A 19,238-nucleotide genomic window follows, 5' to 3' on the forward strand; every position below is an offset into this window, starting at 1 on the left:
TCGTGAACTTTTCCATTTCGAGCGCTGCTCCTATGACTAGTATGACAAATTTAATTACCACAACCTCCACTTCCAGACTCCAGTACTTAGCGTAATGGAAGTTGGAGATGTCCACTCGCGCTGTTATCGCAAAAAGCTTCATTTTACATAACCAAATAAAACTGATGGCCATTTCCTCACCCATTTTCTCGACCCTAGAACCAACAGTTACACGATAATATCACAATAAATATCAGAATATAATATCAGTAGGTACCTCAATACACTACGTTTTGAAGCAGAGTTTCAATCAAATGTGTGAGTATCCTCCGAAAATGAAATACACATTATACACGTGCAATAGTGCGTGTTGCAACCTTCAAATACACCAATATTGAATAAGCGTCAGTGCATAAACCAAGTGCAGTTGTCAGAACGATGGACAAGCTTAGAATGACACATGTTTAATTATATACCATATTCATCCATACCCGAGATCGGTTGCCTGTTACTTCACACCCATTATGTATTTCAGTTCCCATTAATTGTGTGTTCCTGGTAAATTTTAATTATGTGGAAGTTTACTGACTTATGAACAAAGAAAGACCTATTTTTTTTTTTTGAAAATACATATATTTTCAAATTATTTGGACATTTGTCCACTAGTCGCGAAGGGATTTATAATCCCATGCGACGCTTATTTATGTACCTAGATACTAATGTAAAATTCACATCATAATAATATCATGGTTTGATAAATCGTGATTTTTCACGTTTAATAGTAATCAATTGTCTATATGAGCAAAACTAGAATGAACACAAATCAAAAAACAATGTCTAATTGTTAGAAAATAATGTAGGTGTTTTCACTAACAAATGTTAAACTAACAGTTGGTGTTAAATGGAGTAAGGCTAACAAATTTAAAATCTGATTTTTCTGAGCTCACCAAAGTTCAAAATTATTCTCCTGTAAAATTTTGAAAAATGGACAAAAATGATGTTTCGCCACCTTACTACAGACCTACTGGAAGAAAATCAACGTTCATAAAACAATATAAATATATAATATTATAATACGAGGGTGGGTCAATAAGTCCTTAGAAAAGCCGACAGGTGGCGCGACTAGTACTGTAAGCGGTTTGTTTTCATGCAGCGGCACTACCGATTCAGTATGCTGCGAAGTTTCAATCAGATTGGTCGGGTTGTTGTGTGTTTCTCGTACATTTAAAAAAAAATTGATTGTGGAAAATGGAAAAATGGAAAATGGAGAAAATTGAGTTTAGAGCTGTTATTAAACATCTTAATATAAAAGGGTTAACAGCAAAGGAAATAAAAAATGAGTTGGATTTAGTTCACGGCATATCTGCTCCTTCACTTGCAACTATTTATAACTGGTTAAATGAATTTAAACGTGGTCGTACATCAACAAAAGATGAACCACGCTCAGGACGTCCTGTAGAGGTGACTACACCAGAAATGATCAATAAAATCCACGATATGGTGTTAAGTGACCGAAGATTAAAGTTGAGTGAGATAATTGAGGTTACAGGGATCTCAAAAGGTAGCGTCATTTCTATTTTACATGACAAATTGGGCATGAAAAATATTTCTGCAAGATGGGTGCCGCGTTTGCTCACAGTCGACAATAAACGCAATAGGTTGGTGGCCTCTAAAGCCCTGTTGTCGCTCATGCAACGCAATCCGGATGAATTTTTTCGTCGCTTTGTGACTGTAGATGAAACATGGATACACCACTATACTCCCGAGACGAAAGAACAGTCAAAGCAGTGGATTGCGAAGGCAAACCATGTCCAAAGAAGGCGAAAACCGTAAAATCAGCTGGTAAGGTTATGGCTACTGTATTTTGGGATGCACGTGAAATTATTTTCGTTGACTATTTGGAAAAAGGAAAAACAATAACAGGGGATTATTATGCATATTTATTGGACCAGCTAAAAAACAAAATTGAAGAAAAACGGCCTCATTTAAACAGGAAAAAAATCCTCTTTCATCAGGACAATGCCCGTGTTCACACATGTTTACGATCAATGGCTAAAATTGAAGAATTGAAGTTCGAATTGGTCGACCACCCACCGTATTCGCCAGATTTAGCCCCCAGTGACTTTTTCCTTTTCCCAAACTTAAAAAAATGGCTAAGTGGACAACGTTTTTTTTCAAATGAAGAAGTCATCGATCGGACAAATGCTTATTTTGAGGACCTTCCGAAAACTTATTTTTCTGACGGTTTAAAAAAAATTGAGAAACGTCTTACCAAGTGTATTGAGCTCCAAGAAGATTATGTTGAGAAATAAAAAAAAAATACAAAAATAAAAACTGTTTTAATGCTTTTTTCTAAGGAATTATTGACCCACCCTCGTATATAGGCATTTACTGGCCTTTCATTTCGGTAATTTGTTAATTATTTATGATTTTAATACGAACGTTATTGATCGTTCATAGCAAGTAAAATATTCTTTAAAGCATTTGTGGCAACAGAATCTGGGAACATTTCCAATGCTGCCATAGCTGCTTTGCTATGTTCTCTGTAAAGCAATAGAGTATTCTCCAATGCAGGCCCTTTTTTGACAGACTCTTTTAAGGCTGTATAATCGACATTGTCTATGCCTTCTGATGCACATCTTACTTGATCGTATAATTCTGGATTATCATGTAGAGCGAACAGGACAGGAGCGCATACTAAAGAGAATGTATCCGCGCGAGAAAAAACAAACAAATCGTAGTCAAGACAGGCCTGCCAAGCCAGGGCAATATGGCAGCCGAATTTGTATCCGGTGTCTTGTAACTCTCGATCATGGCCTGCTAGATATAAAGCACCTTCACAACCTTTTCCTAGAAGACTCCCACCACCCAAAACGTTCCTAAGAGTCCATTCCCTGACAGGATTACCAGGACATCCATCGGGATCCAACGGATCTGATCTTCTGAGACATCCGACAAGACTTGCAAGCTTTGCATCCGCATTGATATCGTAAATTATTTCATTGCTATTTGGTTTTGAAGGTATTGGAAAATTCTGTGGATCCCTTTCACCAAAAAATTCACCCTCTGTCAAATCTCTCAAAGCTGATGAAATTAATTCAGATAAATGCTGATTTCTTAAATTTGACAGCATACTATTAGATTTGGCAAGTAGAAAATCACCAGTTAATAAAGCTATCTTATTTCCAAAATTCATATTGTCTTTGTTCTGTTTCTGGTCGTCTAGTGATATGTTGACAAGACCTTTGTGTACCAGATGGCCTGTTCTGATGATCTCCGTGAGTTCTGCAAGAATCCGTTGGCTGTGGAGGACTCCTTCGTTTTCAAGGTCTGAGGCCTTGATGCTGGCTGTATGTCCTGCCGCCTTGGAGACCAGCAACATGAGCAGGCCCCACGCTTGCATGTTGTTCTTGCCATTGTAGAGGAGATTTTTGGCTGTTTTCAGTATTGGGTGATTGGTGCCAACCTATAGGAGAAAAAAATAAATTGTAAGAATTACGTTGTATTCTATTGCATAGAGACAATCGGTAGGTAGATAAAAGATGTTGAAGAAAACCTTATTCGATAGAGACGGAGACTAAATGTATGAAAGTGAAGGTGAAAAATGACCTCTAGTTTTATGGTCACTAATTTATCGCCTACGATGGGTCCAGCGGTTACCGCGTTGGTTTATAGCCTTATACTGTCGTGGGTCCCGGGTTCGAATCCAGAGTTTAACAAAAATGCACATGTTTGGGATGTAATAACAATACTATTTCAATTTTTTTCGGGTTCCGGAGATCATCAATAATTCGGGGGATTTAGGCTAACCCTTTTAGCCGTCTGGTAAATCTGGCCCTGTTTGTATAAGGATATTTAAAATGTTCGCAAAAAATGTACGTAAACAGATAAAAAGTACCTACCGACCTGGATTTTTTATGTAATACAATATGTTGTATGTAAGTATTTGAGGTTTTAAAAAATATGTATTTACTAAACATTTAAAGGAAATTATGCTAATTTGACAAAAAAAACTATAAAGTGGTCTAATTACTGAACAAGATACTTTGTGATTTACATTTTAAATAGTGACATCCAGGCAAGCACACACGGAGGGAGGGGGGGTCGGTTCCAGGTGAATAACCACTTGTGGATGGGACAGTTCCCAATAACTCGTTGGTAAATAGTTTTGGGTGAACCTGGAAGCCTGGAGGTATCTATCGTTAGACTCAAAATGTGAAGTATCTGGGTATGTCGAATGCATCGGTAAAAGTGCGGTACCGATTCCTCGGTTGAAGCGATGAGAAGCTATTACAGTGAGCGCCATCTATATAATTGACATCTACTTCATGGCGCTGTATGCGATTACACTATTACGCCACGCGCATTTTGCATGCTGGCGGTATTGCAACGGCTTTAGGTCCAGCGCATCTATTCTATACACAAGGCTGCTATCGGTGGACATCGAGAGTAGTTTATTGTGTATTGAGGTATCTATTATAATTGTTACAATAAGTTACCCGTCAAAACTGTCGCTCTAAAAGTTAACATAGTTAAGAAAGGTGCTGTTAAAACAGCACTTTTTGATAGTTCAGACGGTTAATTATTCATTGTAACAATTAACCAATGACATTAATATGGACGAAGCATCTAGAAAATAAAATGACACTCACTTTGTGTCGGGTCTGCCGGATGGCGAAATTCATATTTTAATATCGGTATCCTACGCTCAAATGAACATTCTGCTTGCAAGCGGTCTGGCGACACCGCTGGGTCTGCCCATACGAAATTTCTGACTGTCAGGTTTCGACTCCACCGTTATTATTATGTTACAAAATGCCAATGTGCCTAGTTAAAAATTGTAAAAAAATCTACTAAACACTCCAAGAAAGATGGGATATCAATTTGCATGTGTGAGTATTATTTATTATTTATAAAATGCCATTTTAAGATATTGATGAATGTTTATTCAATGCAATTGAATGACAGGAACCATTGGACAGTCAGTTGCCTGTGATTCGCTGGGTTCACTTGCGTCTAATCTCCGAGAAGTCGTAAGTAACCGAGAATCTGTTTCTAACGCAATGAGTCATGGCACTAATACGCCATTACAATAAAGGTTATATTACTATAAATTCTCGAAGCTTGTATCGCATAATGGAAACGGATACGTCAATGGTCACGTGACATCTACCTATACATCTGTGAATGACTTTCATGCACAATTTCTCGTGCGCGCCGGGTATGAAGTGAGTCGTCCATTTAATATGTCATTGCAATTAACCGACTCAATACATTAATATGATAAACTACCCTCGATAGCCACCGATTGCAGCCTTGTGTATAGAATACATGCGCTGAAACGATCGCGATGACGTGTATGTCTCGATATAGAAGCCAAGTTTAAGTACCTAGTAGTCGAAGTAAATGCACCAGTCTCTGACACCTACTAGATTTTGTTAACAAAAAATGAATAAACAATATTTTGGGCATTATATATTTTCAAAAAGGACCCTCTTCCACCAACCATTTTGCTGTGTGCGCGCCTGGCGACATCTAAATAGTTATAATAAAATACGATGCAGTGCAAAATAATATGTAGTAAGTGTCTAGGTATTTAACATATTTTTAATATGTTCAATATGTTTTGTTATAAACATTTTTTATGTCCGTTATAATAAAGATAATGAAGAACCACTAAAAGTTGTTTTGTCGTAGGTATAGGTAAAACCAGTTTTTTAATAATTTAATGGATGTTTGTTTACGTCGTTACCATGTTAGTGTTTATTATACCTAGTTGCCACTTTATAACGTTGCACTTCGGCTCTAGAATGACAATGATGTAACATTATTCTAAAAATATTTTTTTACATATACTTACCTTTTAATATTCTTATTTATTTATTTAATTATTACTAGATAGGTACATAATATATTTATATAACTGAACAACGTTACATTTGATCTAATTTTATGCGAGGTAATCAGGCAAAAGGGCGTATCAGTGTAGTAAAAACTGCAAAAAAAGTGCAAAGTTATACAGCATATTATATTCATTACATTACACATATAATTTAATTTAGAATGCTCAATTTCATATTTCCCACGGAAAGTTCAATATCATAAATACAATAATATTATATATTGAATAATTCAGTGTTGCCAACCGTAATTACTATAGTTATAATATGTGTACTATAATTATGGTCCACGTACTATGTACGATAATAAAAGGTATAGTACGCCCAAAATACTATAATTATGAATATCGGAAAAAAATATATTTCAATCTTAAAGATTTAATTTCGACATTAATTAATTAAGAATTAAAAAATATAAAATAATAAATAAGTACATATCTATTAAAATTTCGATATTTCCGTACTATAAATTTCGTAATAGAAGAAAATTTGGTGAGTCGAGAAAAAAAATGTTTGAGAGGTAAAAAAAAGTCCTTGAAACGAAACAGATTTTATCAGATGAGAAAAAATTTGACCGGAAAAGGTAAAAAAAAATAAGACTATTTCGACTCTTCTTGACTCGAATATATTTCTCAAATCCTCATTTTTGTGACAAACTAAAAACGTATACATTTTCAACCGAAGACTATGTGTACTATATTTTTTGACAATATACTTTACTTTTTCGGACTGCGTACTATAACTCGCTGACAAAAATATGGCAGCACTGACCTCGGCGAGCGCACGCGACTTATAACATTGTTTACGTAGTTGTAAGATTTGTAAGTAAGTAAAGTGAAAAAATATTAATGTTTTCAACTTACGAGTTTTCTCAGATGTAGAGCAACATTGGCGATTTCATCACTTAAAAGCCACCTTAAATTAGCGAAAGAAGTGGGATATCCCACTATTTTCTCAGCTTCGGACACGGCTCTATTCCAATCAGGCTTGGGACTAGAAAGAGTTGATAACCTCGAAGGGCTATCCCTGAAACTAGGCACGAAATATTGTAAACAATGTCCATTGATGAACGATTTCCAATGGCACACATTATAAAGGATTCTGTTACTCGTCAACATTTTGTGATTATATACTTAAAACCGTCCAAACTATTCCGGTGGGTGAAAATTAAATAACTAATTTGGCGGTGGTTAGTAAGAATAAATAAATTTCAGTTTTAGGTTATATCGTTATGTCATCTGTCATCCACATTTCTCTCTGGCTGAGTGTAAGTCGACCTATATTTCGCGCCACGTGTCGTTCTGCGCATGCCCGACAGATATTATCAACAGGCCCTCGTTTACGCATTACTAACTGCATCTAGCGGTAAAAAGTGGAACCAAATAAATAGAGCAATATATTCAGAAATTCATTACATCCTATTCAATGTAAAAAATAATATAATATGGCTATTAAAGACATTAACAAAAATGCAAAAAATTTAATAAATAAAACCTCCAAAAGTATCTAATCATTCATAATTATAATTATTAGATTTTAATATTATTATCATGTCCAAACAAAATTACACAACCAGAACCCTTCTTCTATGCAGGGATGGCAAATATGTTTGATCGGCGTGCCAAAATAAGCCAATTTTTTTTAATTCGTGGCGCGTGCTATTCTTTTTTAACTGTACACATTTATGTAATAATATTATAATCTCAATCATATTTATTGAATATAAAAAAAACAATTGGTAAGAAGCTATATCGTTTGTTGAATATATAAAAAATGATAAACATAAAATGAAAGATTTTGTTTGAGGTAAGTATTTGGTTTCATGTTATTTCCGAGACTTTTTTATATTATTATTTTAATCGTAGATTGCAAATTAATACATGCTGCTGAATTTTGAACTTTGTCAACCTATTTCTAGTCTTCAAATGTACCTACGTACATGATTCAACATATAACATCAACTGTCCAGTGTTGATATAAAAGGAATTAATTTTTTGTCGTGCCGTGGAAAACGATGTCGATATATACATAATAATATTTTATTTAATTTAATTATTATAAAACAAATAGTTATATTGTAACAATACAAACATTATTTCTTTTTATAGGTACCTAATAATTATTATTGAACCCGGTAACCATTTCGTATGTAGTTAATTTTACAATGCATAATAACTACCTTCATATATCTAAAAAATAGAGGTACAGTGTACACTGACCTACACGTTTTTTTAAACAGCTGCTTTGAATAGAAAAGAAATGTTTTCATTATTTTGTCTGCAGTTTGATTAATGCTTTTGCGCCGGCCAGCCTACATGTTCTCAAACTTTGGAAATAACGGTATTTTATTAAAAATTATATCGTCTAATTAATTTCAAGATTATAATTAAGAATGCAGTTATATTAATAAATATGTAGTAATTATGAATCATTATGTACATATTATCTATACCTAAGTATTGTTTGAAAAAGTGTAGATATCTCTAATGAGTTGTATAAAAAGTACTGTAGGTAGAAATAATAATATAATTATGTATGCATGCTATGTTACCAATAGATCAAATTTATGTCAAAATAAAACACTTAAGAAATACACAATAAAAACCACCTGAATACAAGGGAAAACCCGAAGTGTAAAAATGGGTACGTAGGTAATAAAATTAAGAATATAATCATGTCGTATATATTTATATAAAATTCTGAATGATTCATATTCATACGTAGATAAGTTATCAAGTACTTAAGTACTTGACGTGTCATGACGTAAATATCAAATATCAATCTGATAATAATGACAGCGTTTTTATCAGATATTTTGATACCAATCTATATAAAATTAATGTTCTTATTGAATCAAATAAGAATAATTAAAACATCGCTGTCTGCATTGCACATCACGAATAACGCGTATTTTTTATCTCAATGATATACAGTCATCTTTTTTCCGGTGTGAAAGCTCACGGTGAACTGTGATACGGCGAAATTTAATATGCAGGTACCTACAATTTACGATATATGTAGCCCTAGTCTCTTGTGCAATAGATACACTGCGAAAATCTAGGTTAATGTTGTGGGAAATAGTGTCAGGTAGCAGAGCTTGGACTTGTTATCTGACCAACATGTAGGGGAAATGGGACGACTGGCCTCCGGAAAATTGGACGCCGCACTGTCGTAGACACGTATACAGAACTTAGACGAGGTATTTTAATCAGTTTCTATCTACTACTTAGTAATTTTAATTCATTTTACTCTTAACATAATGTATTCTTTATTGCGGATTGAGAATTACCATGCCTAAGGCTTTATATAAAATAAAAACTCTTTTTTCGTTGGAACTTAAACATATGCACGATTAAATCATTGTTTACGTCTGCATATTTACATTCTCACCAACTATTAAATCATAATATAATCATTTAAATATAAATAATAATATTAAATATTTTTTTTAAGTACCTATAAGTACCTTACGTCTATTTATTTTCGAATTCCGTGGCGTCCAGTTGTCCCGGTGCCAAATCGTCCTAGACCCCATGTAGGAGTGCTAAAGGATGCAAAACACATCATCTGGGAATGTCCGAAAGTGTGCTCCGAAAGAGAAGAGATGCTCAAGTCGGTCCAACCAGCTGTAGGGTATATGAGACCGTCCGACCTGGTCGCAACAAAGGCCAATTTATTGCGTTCAAAATCCCGATTTGGTAAAATAATAATTATCTGGTAACGTTTGAGTCAACAGTGGATTCAGTATCTACCTGCCTACCACCGCGAGACACATTTTGGGAGACCGGTGTAAACTTTTAAAAGCTCTCTCTCATTGATAATAAGAATAAACTTTGCAGAAGGTGAACAACCTAACGAAATAAAATGGATGGTCATTCTGTCAAAAGCCTCTGATTAATTATTATTGTTATGTTGTAATTTTTGTGAATGAGGGTCAGTATTACAATAATAATTCTTGTTTCATAATATTATATTCGCTACAGGTGGAGCATATGGAGGAACAGTGATGTCTCGTGGGGGTAGGCAGGTCATGTGTTGCATACGGGCGGCTCATTATAAACGGCGGCAAATGAAGGAATGAATAATTCTAACATTACAACTTTGAGACGTCTGTTGGTGGTTTTCTATAACAATGCTGTCACTTCATTTTAAAGTACCTAGATACATACTTATCGATAAAAAATAATCGAAGCATAAAAATCCTGAAAACATAACTATTTATTTTTAAATTTATTTAGGTCAACCAACAGGATCAACCACAGGGGATTAGTATAATTATAGAAAAAAATATACGCGAGGTCGCAATAACAGGCGAAAACAAAAAGCATAATAAATCAAATTAATTTCGATGAAATTAGGATTATTTAGGAAAAGATATTAGGTACAGCGGTAATGAATATAGTTGGAGAGTTATTGAAAATCGTTAAAAAATAAAAACACATTACCAAATCATAAGAAAAATAGAGACAAAAAAAGCAAATCATAAAAAAGTATAGCTAAGTATACTTTCATATACCTACAGGCAATATAAGAAAAGTAAAGTACAATTAAAAAAATAGAATAAAAATAAGCAGTTGTCCAGACACAATTAATCCTAAATTAGAGAACAAAACAGATCCACTGGATCACTGTGAAGATTTAAGGTCTGCAGAGTCGAGCCACCAGACAATTGTAACCTATTTCCGATTTCTATAAGCTGGCGTTCACGTCATCACGGTTCTTTCATGAACTACTAGTACCTATAACTAAATTCCTAAATTGACCCCGCTTCATCATGTTAACACTGCATTACGTTCGTCCCCCGCCAACTTCATCGTCAAATACGTGTACGCCAGCTTATAGAAATCGGAGTCTAGATTGGTTTTATAAGTTTTATAAGTAGGTATATAAATATTATATACTTATGTATGTATAAAAGTGAGAAAATGTGAGGACAAATATTTTTGTAAGTAGGTATGTATGTGTTGTAATAACCATTATAATAAATATATGTTAAATATACTACCTACTGTTAAACTACACTACCGTTATGGGACTTTTAGGCTTGTTGTAGTGTTGAAAATACGTGTGTAATATATAAAATAATGCTGTAATTGCAGTTTATCGCAGACAAAATTTTCACAAGGGTGCCTCCAAACCTGTCAGTACCACATACCTGCGCGTACCTAAAACCATCACTATTTGAGAGTAGGTGGTTCGTGGAAGTGCTCTAATTCTCAGTGGATATTGTGAACGTTAATTTAAAGATTTTTGGTGTATTTGTGTGTTTAAGGTGAAGCCTTTACTGAGCCCTTTTTAAAGAGGCACCTAGCGGAAAAATACGAAACTTGCAATTTGAGACATTTTTTTGATAATTTACAATACTATATTGATTAATAAATATGTAAGTATCTGAAAACATTTAAAGATTTATTTTTATTTTAAATCAAAGATAAACCTACAATTTAAGAAAAATGTTATAAAATGTGAATTTTGTTTACGTCCCCATCTTATTATAACATATATTTTATGGTCATATTTATTATTAAAATGTAGTTGAAATGATTTTTGACTAATTCATATTTTTAATATTTTTTTATATTAATTTTAAAAAACATCGATTTTTATAAAAATATAAATGTGTATAACTTGAAATTCTTTTTATTTATATCAAATCGAGCTTCAATATTGTGACAATACCTAATTAAGATAAATAAGCACTGAGTGATTTTCCTAAATACATAAAATATAATATTTTTTTGGTAAGTGTCTAGGTATTTATTTTGAATGATGTACGACTATATACCTACTTAATATTATGAGGTAGGAATGTTTATACGTAGTTACTTCGTCTACGGCTACGCCTTAGATATCAGGTATTATTGTCTGTCTTGAGGCTAATAATAATTGCTATAGATAGCTACCTAACAACCGACCAAAAATCGTCAAAAATTGTAATAAATACCTTCCCGGCAACAAGATGGCCACAAAATAAATCCCATCAAACATTAAAAAGGCATCAATCAAGCCAAAGGGCTTTTCACATAAATCAGAAACGAGATTGTCTGCGAAAATACAACAAAAAATAATAATTGGCGTACTGCATCCAACATTGCTACCGTTCGCCGGCCATTTATCCAACATGGCGTATTTATTTTCAGATTACTGGCAATAAAAAACTGGCGCGAAACTATGAAAACCTCAGACCAGAGGAAGAGATTGATTGCTAAATATTATAGAGATAGAATGAATCGGCAGGTTATGCGTTAGAGGAGTGCAAACATATAACACTAATTATTGCGACTGTAGTGTCTCGTGGGTAAGTAGGTACCTACTAAATATTTTGACGTTTGTCATTGATAACAGCTGTTTTACCTATTTATTTTCCACGCATAGACAACAACTAGTTGACGGAGAAGTCGACAAGACGTTTCCGGCTCAATGTTTATTGCTCAATGCATTTTTGGATGACGTACAACAATAAAAATACATATTAATTTATAATCGTGTCTACAAAACAAATTAATAAAAGAAAAATGCGAAAGCTAGAGTCTGTATTCTATAAACTGGCGTACACGTCACACGGAAAGCATTGTGCCGTCGCATCAATGACATATTAAATGGACAACTCACTTCATACCGGCGCGCACGAGAAATTGTGCATGAAAGTCATTCACAGATGTATAGGTAGATGTCACGTGACCATATGACGTATCCATTTCCATTATGCGATACAAGCTTCAAGAATTTATAGTAATATAACCTTTATTGTAATGGCGTATTAGTGTAATGACTCATTGCGTTAGAAACAGATTCTCGGTTACTTACGACTTCTCGGAGATTAGACGCAAGTGAGCCCAGCGCACACAGGCGACTGTCCAATGGTTTCTGTCATTCAATTGCATTGAATAAACATTATCTTAAAATGGCATTTTATAAATAATAGATAATACTAACACATGAAAAGTGATATCCCATCTTTCTTGGAGTGTTAAGTAGATTTTTTTTACAATTTTTAACTAGGCACATTGGCATTTTGTAACACAATAATAACGGTGGAGTCGAAACCTGACAGTCAGAAATTTTATATGGGCAGACACAGCGGTGTCGCCAGACCGCTTGCAAGCAGAATGTTCATTTGAGCGTAGGATACCGATATTAAAATATGAATTTCGCCATCCGGCAGACCCGACACTAAGTGAGTGTCATTTTATTTTTTAGATGCTTCGTCCATATTAATGTCATTGCGTCGCATTCAACTGTTGCAAGTTTTCAATGGAAGGGAACGAGATGGATGCTGAAGCGGGGGGAAACCGGAACGCCAGCTTATAAAAGACAGACTCTAGTTGTCATAATATAAATATAATAGACTAGAGCGATGTTCTTTGACACAGATGGCGCAATCAATTCATCAGAAGACTTAAGAGGCGGCGTCGAAACAGTTCAAACCGGTTACATGTCAATTGTACAATGCTACATTTTGCCTTATCATAATTCACCGTGAGCTATCTTACCGAAAAGAGATGGCAGAGTAACACTGGGATACAAAATCTATGTACCGTATAGGTAGGTACATCGTACATCTATGGTTTCACATCGCATATTTAGAATTTAGATACATAATCTGAATATTAAAGTGAGGTCGCTACTATCGCTCTACTGCACAGACGCAGTAGGCCCACACGCCAGCGTGTAAAGTTGACCGGCTTTCAACTTTTAGATTGTTTACGATCTGCTTGTTAGCTTGTTCGATGATGACACTGGGCGAGTTTACAAGCAGATTTTAAGCTCGCCAACAAGCAGCTTGTAAAGTAGCTCAATGTCATTGAGGCTTAATAGAAAATAGTGTAGGTTATATTCCTCCTTATAGACACATAATACTAATTCTTTGATTTAGAGGTTATTTTCAACCATCATAAATCTGTTGAAATGAAATATGTAGGTATGTATTATCAGAAGCATGGATGATGGTGCAGGGTCATAATAAGAGGGACCTTTTGTTTCTTGTGATTTGGTAAATCGATGGTACTTCTGACAGACAAAAATATAATCCAGGATTGCAATTTCCTCTTAAATACTACATGCCAAAATACCGACATACCTACCTTATGTTATATAATACCTACGTATTAAAGATGTTAAAAAAAAACATTTTCTATTGAGATGAGACCTAAATCTACGAAATCGAAGCAGAAAAGGGACCATTGGTCCACTGATTGATTAAATTAGTTATAAATGAGAACTTCTTACTACGGCTATTAGATTTATTTACCAATTTGCATTGCGTATAAAAACAATTATTCATCATGTTAAGTTAAGATACGCAGCAAATACGACTACACCCCGGCATTGTTTGTAGTTGAAAAATCCTCTAAAATGGTGTCTAAAACCGTTTATCATTGGAGTAAGTAATCACAATGAACATTTTAAAAGTTGTGTAAAAAATCGCAATAGTAACTGAACGGTGTTAATATTTCTTGAGTTTACCAACTTAACCATACTTACATACATGCGTTTGCTAAATAATTTTAAATGTCATAACAGAAATAACGTATAAGGTTCCTTCTATTTATAGTCCAAATTCTTTGCAATCTGTAGGTACATATTTTGCTCTGCGGCTGACAGCAGAAAAGTGACGTGAAACTATGATAGCCACAGACCAACTCCTGGATAAGCGGCCGTGGCCAACACACGCACACATAAATTATTATTTGTGGCCAGGTACGTAATGATAGTCATCAATGTGACCGCCAGGGGCTAAGCTATCAACCAATCACGGAGGAGCTTCCATATTTCAAAATTATCGCCGACCGCTGTTACATTTTTATTTTTCTTTGTTTCATAAACAACATGCTGTAAACACGTTATCAGTAGCGTAGCCAGGAAATTTTTATGACATGAAAATCAGAGCCGTACGATTTTTTTATATCGAACGTAAACCGGCAGGAAAATTACCAATACTCACGACATTCATCTTTTACTGAACAAGGTATGAAGGTAGTTAAATATTGCAATAGATATTATAATAATAGAATTTACCTCAGATAAATAAGTTATTATTACCTACTTATCTAGGTAAGTACTGAAAAGCATAGGTATGAACAAATTTTAATCACGATTCAAAAAATACTGTGACTACAATAACAGATTTGAAAAAATAAATGTAACTCCAGTTGCCCATGCACCAAGAATTTGAAACGAAATTTACTTAATGTCAGTCCATAGAACCTCAGAAGTACAAAGCCTCCGGAATGTCCTTAAATATCACGAATATTGAATGCGCGTTTTGTTTACGTGACAAACTTTAATGCATATAATCATATATACCTACGTAACTATTGAAAATAACACACTTTCTACAACAGGCGTTTATGTTTAGCCCATATTTTTTCACACTCGAGAATTAAGCATTGTTACAGCCTCACCTAGAAAGCAACCCTTTTCACATTATTTTTGTTTTCCCTGATGTGACTTCAATTCGATATGAAAAGTAAGTATAGATTGAATTTCAAGGAACACGATTTTTTTTTAAATTAACTCAATATAACTAACAATTCCTTAAAAATCTTTCTTATTCAGGATAACTTATTAAAATATATTTTGATAGTTAAAAAAAATAATGAGATTCAACAAGATAATAAGATTCTACGAATGCACATTTTATAACAGCTTTGTTATTTATTGTTGGCTTATCTTTTGATTTAAAAAAATATATATCTGTACCTATATTGTTCACAGTACACCCTGTCAGTTGGACGTTTGCTTTTATAATGATAGTCAACTAGGTACATTTCATAATTTAACAAAAATATCTATATATAATATGCCGGTAAGTAGTTACAATAATTATTAGCAACTTGTTACTTGTTTACATTCAATCTTCAATAGTTTGTAGTGAAATGTTGATTATTTATATTTGCACTAAGGACACAGCGTATGCACTGAACCGATCATAATAAGCCAATCGATTTGGTATCTCATCCATTTCGTGTAACAAAATTGCAGTTGACGATTGCTCACGACAATCGAAGTCAATCGCCGTGTCTGCGACTGCGAGTCTGTTCGACTAGGGGCAAAACCCCTTTCGTTTGCATACTAAGGACCGGTGACAGCTAAATAATAAAACATCCCTTAATATTGTTTTGCTATTTTATGTAGACGCCACTGCAATAACGCGTATGTATCCAAGATATTATGTACATACTTCATTCTCTTCAAAACACAAAAAAAGCAAATGGAGACGGCCAAAACAATTTTCATCCTATGAATAAATTTAAGTCCTACTCTTCGCACCCAACCGGCAATCTCAATAATGCTTTATTTTTACTTCGAATGTGTTCCTTGAAATGAAACAAATCATTTTTTTCATTTTTTTATAGGCTCTAGCGGAAACGTACAGGTATGTTTTTCGCGATCCGTCTGATGGGACCGTATCATCGTCATTTGTAATGGCAGGGTCGAATCTGTGAATAAAAGCACCCGTAAAAACGATTATTCGATCTGAATCCAACATTGTATAATTTCAATCTAGTCTCGTTTCTATTAGTAGTTAGTTATGGACCTTTTCTTCCTGGTAACAAGCACTTACTTTTTTACAAGTGGTGTTGTTTGTCGATTAATTAGATTGGTCATTGACAATAGGTACTATGACACTCTCTCAATATAAAAGTGGACATTGAAAACTTTTATAATTTAGACTTTTTACCTAATAAGTTAATTTCACTGAAAAATTGAATTTTTTTAAAATAATAAATATTTATACATATTCATTATAGAATGGCTAACATTCAGTGATTACATTATAAAAGGTACTCTATTCGTACCCTTGTGGCACAGCCTCAAGGGTTCCGTCGCCGTGGCCGGCCCTCCCTCACCCTGCGGTGCTACAAAGGCGACATACGTGCTGCAGGTCTGAGATGGCGGGAGGCGCAGGAGTTGGCGATGGACCGAGGGAAGTGGCGCCAACTTGTGCTTGCCCTATGTTCCAATGTTGGGACGTGACAGGGTGGAAGAAGAAGAAGATACCTATATAAAAAATACATTATTTTCAAAATAACGGTTTTGCAAAAATGTATAATATGTAGGTATATAATATTATATAAGTAGGTACCTAATAAGTTGCTGATTTCACTTAAAAATTGAAATTTTTCAAATACATATTAAGCATTATTTAAGCATATAATATTTCGTTTATAAACTTAAGTTTTATAAGTATTTAATTAACAAATAGATTCCACAAAAATGAATGCTGTATTTTTCCCTCGTCTGTTCTGTTTTGTCACTGTTCTGTTTTGTCACCGTTCTGTTTTGTCATGTTATGTTTTGTCCGGTTAACGATTTTTTTATATACTTAAGGCGTAACAATGTGCTATATCGTTTTCATTATTATTGTGACATTTATGTATGTAGTAGGTACTGTTTTAAACCCGAGCTATGCAAGGTTATATAAAAATGTAAACCTAAAGTTTTCCCACTAAATAACTTCATGATTATAATATTTTATTATTTATATTTTTATCATAATATTGCCCTATACAGAGTACCTTTCTGTTCAAAACAAAAAAAATGCATTCAAATTAAGAACTTACTAACGTATGAATGAATTAAGTCAAGATCCGCAGAAATTCTCCATGTCCTGTGGTTGGAATTCTTGTTATTCGAATTAAGCTAAGATTGATTTTAAGGTTTTTAACGACTGGTAACTTTGGTTAAAGCCATCTTCAGGAATTTACCGGTCACAAAGATTCTATTGATAATGAGAAAAGTTTAAGATGAAATATATTGACAATTATTATTGCTTTACACATTTTTGTACTAGAATGATAGTCACGCTGAAAATTTGGAGAATACATGTGTCATATTAATAAATCTGGTCAAATATTACGATACAATTTTTTCGTTCGAAGCCGGTCTATTGTTTGGGCCCCGCATAAGCTGAAGTACAACATTATAGTGGAGCGGGTTCAAAATAATTGTTTGACACCTCTTTACTTGAGTCTGTATGGATAATATCCGTGGCTTTATCAGACTGACTTAGGTATGCTCACATACCGTAGTCTAAAAGTCAGAAGAGATATTTGGCTACGTAGTTTTCCGACTAATACGCGATGTAAATGAGAAGTCATTCTTTGTAGTATTGACCTATATGGTCTTGATAACTATCTTAAAAATCGGGAGTATCGGAAAAGTTGTTTTTTCTCCAGAGGTGCACAACTCACCTGCCATTGATAATGCCAATTGGGAGGGCAATTACTGTATCCAACCAAAGTGTTTCGGATATATACCTACGTATATATTCCACCCACGTGAGGATGACTCTTGGTGGATGTTATTTTATATATTTTTTAAATGGGATGTAGGTTATACCATGTAGTAGTTTTTTTATGTATAGGTACATATTGTTAGTAAGTACCTAGGTACTGTTATAAATTTCTTTGTTTTCCCCCCATTTTGTAAATTTAATCACTACATAGGTATATCATGACAAAATAAATGTCTTTTATGCTAGATTGTTGTTAGCCATTCCTTCAACCTATTGAGTCTACGATATGTACCCAAACATTCCAAACACACTTTGATAATACAACAACACGTAAATTGGCCAGCCACTCGTCCTTGGCGGGCGATTTCTCGGTTAATACTTATGTATTTATATTCTTGCAGTAAATCAAAAATGGCGGCGATGATAGAGCATTAAATTCAATTTTATCTCTCCGTAGATAAACGCAAGAGAAAAGGGTGCAACATTCGAGCAGTGTTCTTACACAAAAGAGGCAGTAATTATTTCATTTCAACCGAGTTGATAATATAGAAATCTGCATTCCTAATTGCACGGTTGGTAACACTAACAGTAGTGCTGGTTCTCGAAGTAACTGTCAAACTATCAACAGGTTCGCCGAAACCAAAGAATTTTGACTATAAATAGAAGTAACCTTATACGTTATTTTTGTAACGATATATGAAATTATTTAGCAAACGCATGAAGCATCATTAAGCTGATTAACATCGCTCAGTTGCTGTGCCGTTTTTCTTACTCGTGCAAAATAGTTGCCATTTTTATGTGCATTATAATTCACAGAGAATTTACAAGATTTTTAGATAAAATAATAATGTATAGTATTATTGGCTGATTGTCTGCTCATCGTGACGGATTATCTTTTTATACGCTCTACAATTTGGCAAATAAATGGCGTAGCAGTAGTGTGAAGTTTTCTACAAACGAACCTGCAATGCGAAGTCATTTGTAGCTAACTTAATCAGTGGTCTAGAGGTCTGTTTTTTGCTTCCATTTCATACATCTAGATTCCACCTCTAGAGAAGAGAGTTTTTTTGGCTGAAACACATTCAACATACTAATTTTAGGTATATTTTAAGAGTTAG

At 34.1% G+C, this 19,238-nt stretch overlaps 2 protein-coding genes across 2 annotated transcripts in view; one reads left to right on the top strand and one right to left on the bottom strand.

Moving 5' to 3' along the window:
- Positions 1–19,238, top strand: part of LOC147071408 (uncharacterized) — a 444,271-nt gene that overhangs the window by 300,320 nt on the left and 124,713 nt on the right. The window lies entirely within an intron of this gene.
- LOC147071421 (all trans-polyprenyl-diphosphate synthase PDSS2-like) lies at positions 1,902–7,138 on the bottom strand. The gene is made up of 2 exons (XM_085948277.1): positions 6,743–7,138; positions 1,902–3,445 (listed from the first exon to the last, which is right to left on the bottom strand). The coding sequence occupies exons 1-2, from the start codon at positions 6,995–6,997 to the stop codon at positions 2,423–2,425; spliced, it is 1,278 nt and encodes a 425-aa protein (XP_085804403.1). The 5' UTR covers positions 6,998–7,138; the 3' UTR covers positions 1,902–2,422.

The sequence above is a fragment of the Rhyacophila brunnea genome, unplaced genomic scaffold (assembly GCF_057557595.1).
Source record: "Rhyacophila brunnea isolate RB1 unplaced genomic scaffold, BYU_Rbru_1.0 scaffold_20, whole genome shotgun sequence".
Taxonomy (NCBI): domain Eukaryota; kingdom Metazoa; phylum Arthropoda; class Insecta; order Trichoptera; family Rhyacophilidae; genus Rhyacophila; species Rhyacophila brunnea.